General features: G+C 44.5%; 1 protein-coding gene across 12 annotated transcripts in view; it reads left to right on the top strand.

The window, feature by feature from the left end:
• LOC129406992 (uncharacterized) overlaps positions 1 to 9349 on the top strand; it is a 153702-nt gene extending 144353 nt beyond the window's left edge. For 6 of the 12 annotated variants that reach the window (XR_008631388.1, XR_008631389.1, XR_008631391.1 and 3 more), the window contains 3 exons: positions 4729 to 5818; positions 6451 to 7018; positions 7796 to 9096. Coding sequence is in view for 1 of the 12 variants with exons in the window: in XM_055146856.1 (XP_055002831.1) it covers positions 4729 to 4772 (44 nt within the window). In the remaining 11 variants the exon portion in view is untranslated. Of the gene's footprint in view, positions 1 to 4728; positions 5819 to 6450; positions 7019 to 7795 lie in introns of all 12 variants that reach the window. The other 6 variants (XR_008631403.1, XR_008631404.1, XR_008631402.1 and 3 more) reach the window with 2 other exon arrangements.
• Positions 9350 to 13018: the final 3669 nt, after the last annotated feature.

Here is a 13018-nt window from a genome sequence, read left to right on the forward strand (position 1 = left end):
GTCTAGAGAACCAGGAAGGCTCCGGTCCTCTGCCAGTCTGCCCACCTCCCGTGAGGTCCAATGTGCATAACACACAAGGAGAAGGTGTGGTGGTACATAAATAATTGCAGAGTAACTGTAGCACTGTAACACTGTCGTCCTGTTGTTCATTGGTTTGCTTGAGCGGGCACCAGTAATGTCTCCATTGTGAGACTTGTTGTTACTGTTTTTGGCATATCGAATACGCCATGGGTAGCTTGCTAGGCTCTGCCATGCGGGTGGGATACTCTCTGTAGCTTGCCGGGCTCTCCGAGAGGGACAGAGGGATCAAACCCGGGTTGGCCATGTGCAAGGCAAACACCTTACCCACTGTGCTATCACTCCAGTCCAGAATAACAACAACAAAAAATACTTCTTCATTGTTGTCTCCCACTAACGCGCACCCCCGCCACTCTCAGTGAAAGCTAAAGGCAGTCACAGGTTCTGAAACAGATCAGAACCTGTGACTGAAACGTAACACTACATAGGCTTCTAAATCAACCACCATGACTTCCTCCTCCTCCTCCTCCTCTTCCTCCTTCCTCTCCCCCTCCTCCTGGAAGCTCCTGAGCACTGTTAGGTGTGGCCCTTGTGGTTCCCAGCATCAACAGACCCAAGCAGCACCATCGCCCAGGCCCAAGCAGCAAATCATTGGGCTCCCTGAGCTGGGCTGAGTATTGCCAGGAGCAGGTCCTGGGCCCGTGAGCACCACCCGGGAGATCTCCACCCCATCAGATGTAAAAGTGCCAGGACTAGTGAATGAAGAACATCTGTCAGGAGAGAGCAGCCCAGACCTCAGTGACAAGGTCCCAAGTGTCCCACATGAGATCCAGATAATTGGGGAAACTGGCTGGGTGTGAGTCATGTGGTAAGGGTGTTGGGGGGACGCTTCAGAGTCTGGCCTTTCTTTCAGCAGCCTCTCCTCAGAGAAGAATGTCTCACAGGAAGGAGAGAGGCTGGACACTGGTTACCAGGCAGAAGGAAAAGGACACAGGAAGTGGGGGCCAGAGCAAAGTGCAGTCGGGATGGTACTTGTCTTGAACATGGCCAATCCGGGTTCGATCCCTGGAATCCTACATCATATTCCCTGCACTGCCAGGACTGATTCCTGAGTGCAGAGCCAGGAGTAACCCCTGAGCATCACTGGATGTGACACAAAGAAGGCCAAAATAAAGAGGGCATGGGACGGAAGCTCTCTCATCCCTATCACAGTGGTAGTAATAAGAATAAAGACAATAAATATTGAGATGTTGTCACTTCCATAGCGCAATTAAGTCTATTGTTTCATCACCTAACTATCCTGTTAGGGACTTGTTATTACCCTAGAGTAAGAAGATTGTTTATGTAACTAGCCAAGAGCACAAAACTAGTTAGCGGCAAGCAGGACCCACTATCAAGGGGCCAGAACCCACCACATCACCGTCCACCACACCACTAATAAAGTTGGATCTAGCTGGGGAATAGGAGTTGGATATAAAGGTAGAACCCAACACTGCCCAGGCTTCTTCTCTTCAGCATTGATCCTTCTAAGAATCTACTCCTAGAACATTCTCTCTTCCCTGCTGAACCCCAGTAGTGAAATTCTTGATCTGGCTCTACTTTCCAGATTTCAATAATAAATAACCTAATATTTTTCTAACAATCAATTGATTCTCAAATATTAGAGCTTAGACATTAGGATTTATGGCAATGGGTTAATAGCAATAGGATCATAGTAGTAACTTAATGCAAATAAAATAGCAGGAACTGGATACTGAAATGGACAGATCAATGAAACAAATTTAAGAATATAGTTGTGAAACAAAAAAATGCTATTTCAGATATTTGGTTTCTATTTTTTTGTTTGTTTCTTAGCCACTTCTGGCTGTGTTCAGGGCTTGCTCAGGGCTCACTTCTGACAAATCTCAGAGGAATGTATATGATGCAGAGAATTGAATCTGGGTTGGTCATGTGCAAAGCAAGGACTTTACTTGCTGTACTATCTTTCGGTCTGTTTTCTATTTTTGCTGAGATGTAACAGACATTTAATGCTGTAAAACTTTACTATGTAGGCACACTGATTTTTCTTATTTATTTTAAATACTGAGAAAAAATCTGATATAATAAACCCTGGTTAGAAATAGAAATTTCACTTGGATCCATACATTACACCTTACCACCAATAAATAGACACGTTACTGTATCACTGTCATCCCATTGCTCATCGATTTGCTTGAGCGGGCACCAGTGACATCTCCATGTGAGCCTTGTTTTTTACTGTTTTTAGCATATTGAATACGCAACGGGTAGCCTGCCAGGCTCTGCCATGCGGGCAAGATACTCTTGGTAGCTTGCCAGGCTCTCCGAGAGGGGCAAAGGAATCGAATCTAGGTCGGCTGCATGCAAGACAAATGCCCTACTGCTGTGCTATTGCTCCAGCCCAGACATGTTACATATTTTAAAATTAAAAAAATTTTTTTTATTCAATCACAGTGAGATACACAGTTACAAGGTTGTTCATGATTGAGTTTCAGTTATACAATGTTCCAGTACTCATCCCTTCACCAGTGTACATTTCCCACCACCAATGTCCCCAGTTTCCCTCCCAGCCCCTGCTCCTACCTATCTCTGTGGCAGATATACATTTCCTCTCTCTCTCTCCCTCTCCCTCTCTCTCTCTCACTCTCTCTCTCCCCTCCCTTCTCTCTTTCTCTTTCTCCCTAAAATTTTTTTAAATTTACAAATGCACTGGATAAAACAGATGAATATTTTTATAATTTTAGAATTTTAAAGAAAGATTAAAAAATATATAAAGAATATTTAAGAAAAAAGGGGTTTTTTACCCCAAGATGATTTTGATACAGATACAATTTAAATTTCACATAATAAAAATATAGCAAATAATATTTAAAGAGAAACGATGAACTTGGGAAAATTATTTCCAGGATGTATTAAAGAATAAGATTTACTATCTTTATAGTACACAGAAATACAAATCAATAAAAGGAAAAAATAGGTCAATAAAAATGAGAAAGACTTTTCACAAAAATACACAGACTTTTCACAAAAGGAAAAATGTCAAACATATAAAATTATACCCCACTCTTAACAATAAGTATAATTATACAAATGAAACAATAATTAAAGTGTGTGTTTGCCTATCAAATACAAAGAACAAAAGGACTGAGAAAACAGCGTTGAAGATGTGTTGGGAAATGGTTAGTCTCAGAAATCGTGATTAAAACATAAGTTTCCGGGCTGGAGAGATAGCACAGCGGGTAGGGCGTTTGCCTTGCACGCGGCCGACCCGGGTTCAAATCCCAGCATCCCATATGGTCCCCTGAGCACGGCCAGGGGTAATTCCTGAGTGCAGAGCCAGGAGTAACCCCTGTGCATCGCCAGGTGTGACCCAAAAAGCAAAAAAAAAAAAAAAAAAAAAACATAAGTTTCCATAACTCTGATCAGAAAATGTGATTATACACCCATACCAAAATTTAAAATATAGTAGTCTTAGTCCAAAAATACCTATTCAAAGAGCTAATTTTGCTTTCATACTATACAAAAATATATATCATTATTACCATTTTAATCACTTGCACAGTTGCATGCTTTTTACACTGCTGGGCACCCCTGACCCTGTGACCATTTGCAGTACTTTATTTTCTCCCCCATCTGAAACTCTGTACCTGCAAACACTGAATATCCATTCTGCACCCCTGCAATAACTACTGCATTATATTTTTTTACCTCTAGAACTCTGACTGGTCAAAGAACTCATTTTGAGAACTGTAGAGAGCAGCAACATATATGCACAAAAGATGTACTCATTCAAAAAAAGAAAAGATGACCTGAGTAATTAACTATGTGTAAGACAATAAGCTCAATAGTTTTTATCTCTGGTGCACAAAGTAAGAGCTAGAGGAAGAAGGTAAGCCATTAAAAAATACATTAAAAAATACATAAGCAATTGCATTAGGGTTTCAGCAAATACTCTGAAGAAAATAAAGAGATTAATGTGATAGTGACTTTGAGGGTACTTAAATAGGACAGAAAGAAAAAAACTCTCCAGTTTTATTATAATAATCAACAAATTAGAAAATCCAAATATCTAAGCAACATATCTGCTAAGAAAGAATCCACCTGGCCGGATGTCAGCCCCTGGCAGTTCAGTGAAGACCTAAAGAGTCTTTCTCAGAATTCACCCCATTAATTCAGTGCATCATCTATAGAGTATTTTCTTGGAGAGAGAAAAGGGTTTCCAAAATTTGTATAGAAAGTAATTTAGCAGGGGTCTGTATAGCTGCTGCTCTGAGAAAGAATGTGTAGATGACAATTTCAAGTGTTTGGTGTTCAACCCTTCCCGAAGCCTGTTGTAACAGCAAGGCCATCGGGAGGATGTTCTAAATTTTCTCTCTGTGGTTTTACTTTTATTCTGCAGGCTGAGCAACACTGGAAAAAAATGTACAGTGTGTGCATGAGAAACATTCTTCCCTCTTTCTTCACTAACTGACATACTGGCGTGCAAGTGAGTGAGGGCAATGGCATAGCATGTGATGTAGCTGGAAAACACAACGATTGACACAGCACCAAGAGCCCTGCTTATCCTTCTTAGCACCGGCAGGAAATTCAAGGCTAATATAACACTTTGCTGTTAAGCAATGTCATTGGAATAAAAATATGTTTGGGATGACTTTTGATTTTAACCTGGAATTTTTTTCCCTTTGCTTCCAGAAAGAATTCTCCCACACCATCACCCCCATTTCCAACATTCTTAACTTGTATGCCTAAATTTTGGAGGTGGTGATACAAATATGATGTGTACAATCTGACCTTGGATTGAAGCTATATGTCAAAGAAAAGAATGCTTAAAAAGAAATTCAAGGCTTCAATTTTAACTATGGGATGCCGTGGCAGCAACTTTGGTTAATGTGAAGACCAGGTGAGAAAACGAGCTGTAGAACATTCGGCAGCTGAGCTTTCGTAAGAGAAATTGCACAGATACATACTCAGAGGAGTTTGGTGAGGACAAAATACAAACCCACCTTGCTGGCATACAACAAGGGGTTGTCCTTCTTTCCTGGGCTTCCTAAGTGAGACTGGCTTTATCCACATAGAGAAGACAAACAAGGATATTTGTTATTTCAGACAAAAATGTTATTTTTGTCTGAATCACTTGCCTGTGGTGGGAGTGATTCCCCTGTTGATTCCCTAAATCCTATCCCTCTGGGGCTGCCACCTCTGCTGAGTTTCAGCGTGAATTCAAGCAAGCACCATCTCTCGTTTCAAGGGGACAGAGGCAAACTGGAGGAATTTAGCAAACCTGGCATGATGTGGAGACTCAGACCCGTGAGAGAAATTGCTGGAGAATCTGCAGATGTTTCAATGGGAGAAGACTCAGGGGACACATGAGCACGGTCTCCAAGCGTTTGAAAGTAATAGCATGTGGGAGAGAAATGAGAGTATCCGGCATGGTTTTGGAAGTGGAGACAGATTCCAGTTTGACATGGAGAAAATGTTTAGAAGAGAAATAAAAATCTGGGAGGCCACAGATGTTGTTAGAGCACGTGCTGAATGGCAGGCAGGTGACCCGAGGTTCCATCCCCCGAAACAAAATAAAAGGACAACAAAGATTATCCAGGAAAGATGGTTGATCATTTATGGGGTGATAAAGGGCTGATTACCCAGACAATAGTGATTCACTCCCTCGGAGCTGTACATTCAGCATGAGCAGAAGAGCTGGACGAGGTTCCTCCTGGCTTCTCACCCAGAACAGAGGCTGCAATTCAGGAGGCTACATAAATGCAAGATTTTGCCCAGGAAGGTAAGGAAGAACAGCCAAGGGGAGCTGTAAGGCACAGACAGGAGCCACTAGAATTGGGTGTCAGTGTGAGACTTAACCTTCAGGCACAAAAGTGCCCTGCCCTGCCACATTTTTAAAAAAAGAAAGAAAGGGGCCTTAAACCACAAGAAATGAGAAAGTGGGGATTAATGGATCATATTTTATAGGTGCTTATAGACTCAGGGACAAACCCACTTGGGCATCAAGTTACATTTTAATTTTTACTTTCCCTCTGTGATTTTGACATAAGTGATTAAAAATGAACTGGATCTTTGACCTTTCCTTTGGTTTCCTCATCCCTCCCCCCCTTCTTTTCCTATTCACCTGCAAACCTCCGCGGATTGCTCTGTGGAGCCCTGGTCAACTGCTTTTAGCAGCTCCACATTAAAGCCACAGAGAGCATAAACAGGAAGCTGGTGTTTAGGTGGGAGTTCCTAGGAATCTTATACTACTGACCACAGAGGCCAAGAGAAAAAGGAAATCGGAAAAACAGTGTAAATACCTGGGTGACTAATGACTGCGCTGCTCTCCTGGCTTTGCAGAACATTTAATGGGGAAGCTTTTCCTGGGGAAACATCATTTCTTTCTTTCTTTCCTTTTTTTTTTTTTTCCAGGAGCCCGCGTGGCACTGAAAGGCCCTCGGAAGGGGCGTTGACTGCAGGCGGTGGGCGCGTTTTGTTCCCGGACTCCCGGGCACAAAGTCGCCCTCCAGATTTCTCCCAAGTGACCAACCCCAATTTGCATGCGTGGTGCAAACATTTTCGGCCCAGCACCGGGGTTCCCAGGCCTGGGATTGTAAAGGATTGTCAGCCACCCCTTTCCTCCCTCCCAGGGAGAGCGCCTAAGAGGATTTAGAATCAAGTGGGCATATTTGCAAGGCCTTGTTCTGAAGAGGCAGCTGCAGCGCGGGCAGCCGGGCCGGGGCGCAGCCCACCGCGGGTCCCCGGGGAACTGCATTGTCCACCGAGAGGCCTCTACGGGGGGCTCCATTGTGCGCGGGGCAGGCCTTTCTCTCCTGCCCTCTGTCTCCCCCAAGCCCCTTCCACCCCCTACCCCCTCCCAGTGGACCGTTCTCTCCAGCCGCCCAGATCCCCCCGCCGCCGCATTTCCAATGCAGGGGCAGGCGCGGGCCCGGCTTCAGGCTGGCCATCTGCACGCCGAGATTGACAGCAGCCCCGGAAGGTCAGTGCCTCAACGATTTCTGTCTGAACAGCAGGCCACCCAGGCCTCGCGAGCAAAACAGGGACATCTGCTCCCCTTAATTTAGAACACCGGTTCTAATTTCACCCGAGCCCCTTGTTTAAGGCGCTTCTCGGGCTCCGGGGGCTGAGGGGGAGGGGGAGCGGGAAGAAGGGGTCGGGGAGGGGCCGAGCAGCGGCGCCTGGCAGAGCAGCTGAGCCCCCCAGACCCGGCGGGCGGAGGCGGGGACGGACGGGCTCACGGGGTGTGGGACCGGGACTCACGTGACCCGGGGGACACGCGGCGGCCACGGAGTGGACCCAGGGGCGCGCCCTCCTGGGCACTTATGTTTCGGGGCGGGGCTTGCAGCCACCATCGAAGCAGAAAGGAACGGTCGGGCATCCCGGTGGTCACTGCCCTCCCAGGGGCGGGCGGGGAGCCACCAGTGTCGGCAAAGCCAATGAATGGGCGGGGGAATCTCTGGCAGGCCCAGTTGACATCAGACTCTCCCTGCCTTTTTCTGCTTCTTCTTTGGGCCAAAGGATGAAACAATTGCGGGTTTCCGCTTCTAGATGCAACATAGAAAGTGCATTTACTCCCGAGGGTACCTGCGGCCCCTAAAATGTACCTGGAGACTAATTTAGTGTGTGAAGCGGGAGGGGCTCCGCAGGAGCACCGAAGGTAACTTCTTTTGTTTTACAAGGTAGTGTGCGAATAACAGGTGCTTCCAGCTACATCTTATTCTGCACCCCTGACTTCTTCCTCTCTTCCTTTCAACAGACTTTCGGTTGAATGTGCCTTCTGTCCCAGATACCAGCCGGGAGCCCAGGGGTAGAAGGAAACTATACTGGGAGCTGAGCGATGGTACAGCACGTAGGGCGCTTTCCTTGCAAGCGGCAGACGCAGGTTCGATCCCTGCCGGCACCTCATACCGTCTCCTGAGAATCCCAGGAGTGATTCCTGAGCATACTGTCAGGAGTAAGCCCTGAGCACGGCTGGGTGTGGCTCAAAAGCCCAGAAAGAAAAGATTTTTTTCAGCCCTTGAGCCCTCCTCTTTTGTCAGGGCTGATGACTCTAGAAAGTCTCCAGCAGACCCGAGGCCTTCTGGGGAAAGGAGGTCAATGTTGAGGCTGGCAGCATGGAAGCTTCTAAAAGGGCCGTATATCACCACCACCACCACCCACCACCACTCTGCTACTCTCTTGCTCATTCTTCAGACCTAGGGTGAAATGTTCTTCCCTAGTGTGGAAAAAAAAAAAAAAGCTTCCTGGTTAGAGATTCAGGAGCTTATGGCACAAGTATTGTTTGGTTCCACTCCCAGAATCACATGGTCCCCAAGCACCTCTGTGTGAAGCTCCCTGAGCACTGCTGGGGAGCTCCCCATTCCAATAAAGGGCAAGTTCCTCCCATGAAGATGTTGGCTAACATCACTGTCCTTCAATCCTTCAAAAACTATAAATTGAGTTTCCATATAACCCCATAATACCACTTCTGGGAATATATCCCGAGGCAAAAAGCACAGTAGAAATGACATCTGCACCTGTATGTTCATTGCAGCACTGTTCCGAATAGCCAGAATCTGGAAACAACCCGAGTGGCCTAGAACAGATGACTGGTTAAAGAAACTTTGCTACATCTACACAATGGAATACTATGCAGCTGTTAGGAGAGATGAAGTCATGAAATTTGCTTATAAGTGGATAGACATGGAGAATATCATGCTAAGTGAAATGAGTCAGAAAGAGAGGGACAGATATAGAAGGACTATACTCATTTGTGGAGTATAAAATAACATAGCAGGAGACTGACACCCAGGGACAGTAGATAGAAGGGTCAGGAAGATTGCTCCATAGTTGGAAGCCTGCCTCATGAGCAGGTAGGGAGAGGACAGCTGGAATAGAGAAGAGATCACTAAAAAAATGATGGTTGGAGGAATCGGTCAGATTGGGAGATGTGTGCTGAAACTAGATAAAGAACCAAACATGATAAACTCTCAATATCTACATTGCAAACCATAGTGCCCAAAAGTAGAGAGAGAGTATGGAATATTGTCTTCCATGGAGGCAGTGGGAGGGTGGGAAAGGTGGGGGTATACTGGGGATATTAGTGGTGGGGAATGTGCACTGGTGGAGGAATGGGTGTTTGATTATTGTGTAACTATAATTCAGACACGAAAGCTTGTAACTATATCTCACAGTGAATCAATAAAATTTTTTAAAAATTGCTGTCCTTTACTTTTATAATTCTTATGGTGTGGACAGCGGGACAGAGCTCTTCATTCCTGGTCAACTGTGAGCTTCCAGAGACAGAAACTGATCTTTCTGTTCATGAATAGTAAGAATCTCCTCCCATGACTGCCTCTGTGAGGTTCCGAATTTATTCAGGGAACTGATGAATAAGCACATTTTCTTAAGTGAATGAGAATATCACTCCTCCTTCGTCTATATTGGATGTGGGCAGAGAGCGGCAGCTCAACTCTGAGGATGGACGGGGGTGTGGGTTGGATTCCTTTGAGAAAAGCATTGTGCAGTGCAGAGATTTCAAAACTGCCCTTTCTGCTACCATCATGAAATTCCTTCGGGGGAATGGGTTCAGCCCCACCAAAGGTTTCAGCTCTCAGTATTTCCCTGGAGCACTTGACATGCCAGGCCCCAGGGTCCTAACTCAAAGGATGCTTTGCAGTGAGAATAGTGAACTACATTGCAGCTATGCATGGGCATGTTGATGGAGCCAAATAGTAACTTGGCTGAGTCATCGCCCCAATTTCTCCTAGGCCCTTGCAGGTGATGGGTACTAAACAAGATTAACTGGCCAGATCAAAGATGGGCTTCTTCCCCCTGGCTTCTTTGTTACACGTGTGACAGTTTAGTTCCTTGCCTACTGACAATGAGGAGAGAAAGCCCAATGAAATGGAAGAGGCATAATGCCACCCAAATAGAAAATTCCAGCTCTTCCAAGTCTCACTTGTGGGATTTTCGAGAAGTAGCTCAATCTCTCTGTGCTTCAACTACTGAATACTAGAGAGAATAACTAGTAACTAACTTACAGTGGTGGTATTAAGAGTTTTCAAATTTCTTCTATGTATTTGGAAGTTTTGTGTTAGCTATACATTTTATTTAATAACCATTGGCTTAAAAAAACAATATCCTGCCTCCTTTAGGATTCAGAACTAATTTAGTCTCCTAAGAGTGGATCAGAACCTCAGAAGACAAGGACCTGAAGGATTAGTTTGCCTCTATTTGTTGCCTTCTGAGCTCAAACAAAGCAACTTCATTTTTTCTCTGCTAGTTAGAACGATTCCAATTCTTTAACAGCATTGCTGAACTCCTCCTTTAAATAAATGTAAGCTGTGATTTCACCATACTTCATTGTCAAAGAGAGGAGGTGGGTAGTCTATCATGATTCAAGAAATTTAGCTTCTGTTCAATTTTCCAGCAGTAATTTAGGAGCTAAGTGAGAACTACACAAAGGGGTTATGATCCAGAAGAACCTGTTGCTTTTAACAATAGAGCCCCACCAACAGTGAGAAAGTGAAGAGGATTTCACTTTGTTAGAACACATTTGAGGCAGGAGCAAGCCAATCCTCTATTCTTAGAGAGAAAAAGAATTTTCATGGGCTTTGTGTTATAGTACAGTGTGAAAAATCCCAGTGTTTTTAAAATTGCATATAAACCACTCAGCCTAAAAGCAAGCTACTACTGGAAATTCAAAGATACTCTGAAAATGAATGTAGAAATGGTTTCTTATGCATCTGTATAAAGTGCAGAGTTTTGCTCTAACCTCCTCTTCTCTGTTTAGGACATTAACTTGGGCAGAGTTACTATCCTAGGTATTTACAGTAAGTCTATTTTTAGGCATAATCTCCGATGCATTCATGAAAGCCTCATACTTTGAAACAGGAAGCAAGGAACATACTTTTCAAATGCTGACTGTCTTTGTAGATAGAATCTTGATGCCAGTTGTGCTAGGCCTAAATACCCTGTTATTTCTTAACTCTTCCTAGGGGTTATCTACCAAGGGAGAACAATTTGCTAAGGATCAAAAGATTTTAAGAGGATGTCTTTAAAGCAACATCAGTTTTAGATCTGGAGTATATTGGATACCTCTCACTTATAAATGTTTCCTGTCCTTTATTCTGGCCACTAACACAGATTCTGATCAACTTTCTCTAGGGACAGCCTCTAGAGAAAGGACTTTGCCTCTACCCATGTTTCACATGCCTCCTGCAGCTTCCAGAACCTTCCCTTGTTGAGCCACAGATATCCAGTGAATTGAATGTTTCTGAAAGACAGGGGAGTATGTTTGCGGGGCAAACTAATCAACAGAACATAAGCACTGTTGGAGAACTGCTTTCCTTTCTTTCCCCAGATATACAATTGTGTGATGTCTTTCCTACAACACCCCGGGCATCCCTGAAGGTGCCAGCGGCCATTTGCCAGGAACTGTAACAGCCTCATAACTCACCCTTGCGTGGGTTTTCCATTCTTCTCTACTTCATTCATTGTGCTCTTTCTGCTTCTCACTGGATCACACTCCCCAGTCAAGTATTAGCACTTAAACCTTGCTCTGCTGCCTGGGAGACCCAAGTGAAGTCACAGTCATTTTTTTTTTTTAGCTGGCTAGAGAGACAGTCCGGAGACTGTCTTCCCACCACCTCATCTGAGCCCTTTATCCCTTGTGAGTCTCCACATGCAGTGAGGAGGTCTGTGAAGTGGGCCGTGGGGTTCTGCGTGTCCCCTTTGGGGGATATGTGAGCCCAGGGGGGTGGACAGGCTTGGCTTCGGCCACAGCCAGACTCCGAATGAAATTGTTCAGCTGGCAGCTGGCCAGCAACTTTGGCCCTGTGCTTTTGTCCACCAATTTTCTCCTGACTCTGCTTTTTTTTTTAATCTGTATTTTTAACTTCCTCCTAAGTTTTTATTTGTTCATTTTTTAAAAATCTTGCTCTATTTACGGGTTTGAGGGATGTAAAAAGCAAAGATTTCTGTGAGCAGGAAATAGTTTTAAAATTTTTAAGTCTGACCCAAAGACACCCACATTCTATATTATACATGTGGCAAAGCTTTTAGAAATTATTGGCGAATTCTGGTCTTACAAAATAGCAGTAGAAAAACTTCATTGCCTTCATTTGAGGACCTTTTCTTGAATTCCTTTTATCAATCACAAGGCTCCAAATGAAGTTCTGTGAATTTATGACTGTTTTCTTCACATTGTACTAAAGAGGCAGGCAATAGATAGGAAGATAAAAATGAAAACAAACATAGAGCCTAGCACAGAAACAGTGTAGTTGGAGGTTTAGAATTTCACCTCCCTACTTCTTTGAGCCTATTTTCCTATTTTAAATGCAAGAATGTTGGTTTATATAATTTGTGTTAATAATGGACCACGATTATCAGGGTTGGCTGTATATGAGAAATATGTCGTTTTAATGGATATACATAGAAACACTACCTACAATGCTGAACATTAAATAGGTAGACAAGAAACCAAGTTTCAGGGAAACTCGGTTTGAACTCATACTGGTAAGTAAATGCCTTAGAACTGGCAGGTGGGCCTGAGAGGGCTGATTTGTGCAAGGTCCTGAGATGAGGGGAAAGAAGACAGTGCCTCTCTACAAGTATCCCTGAAGGGAACTGGATTGGGAAGCAACATAAACTTGACCTCAGGAGCCAGAGTGATAATACAGCAGGTAGGGCCCTTGCCTTACACGTTGCTGATCCAGGTTTGATCTCGGCACCACAGATGTTCTCCTGAGCCCCTCCAGGAGAGATCCCTGAGCACAAGGCCAAAAGGACCAAGTCCTGAGACTGCTGGATATGATTCAAAGCCAAAAGACAAAGGTGGCCTCTGTCATTGGCCTCTCACAATGGACTCAATTCTGGGTCCCAAGGAAGATGGCACCCTTGTGGTCTGGGAGGGTTGTGGGGCTCAGGTTTTGGAGGAGGGTTCCCAGAGCCTTTCGGGGAACATAAAGAATTGAGCACACCATCTGTGTGCTGTTCC

This window comes from Sorex araneus, chromosome 9, assembly GCF_027595985.1.
Source record: "Sorex araneus isolate mSorAra2 chromosome 9, mSorAra2.pri, whole genome shotgun sequence".
Taxonomy (NCBI): Eukaryota; Metazoa; Chordata; class Mammalia; order Eulipotyphla; family Soricidae; genus Sorex; species Sorex araneus.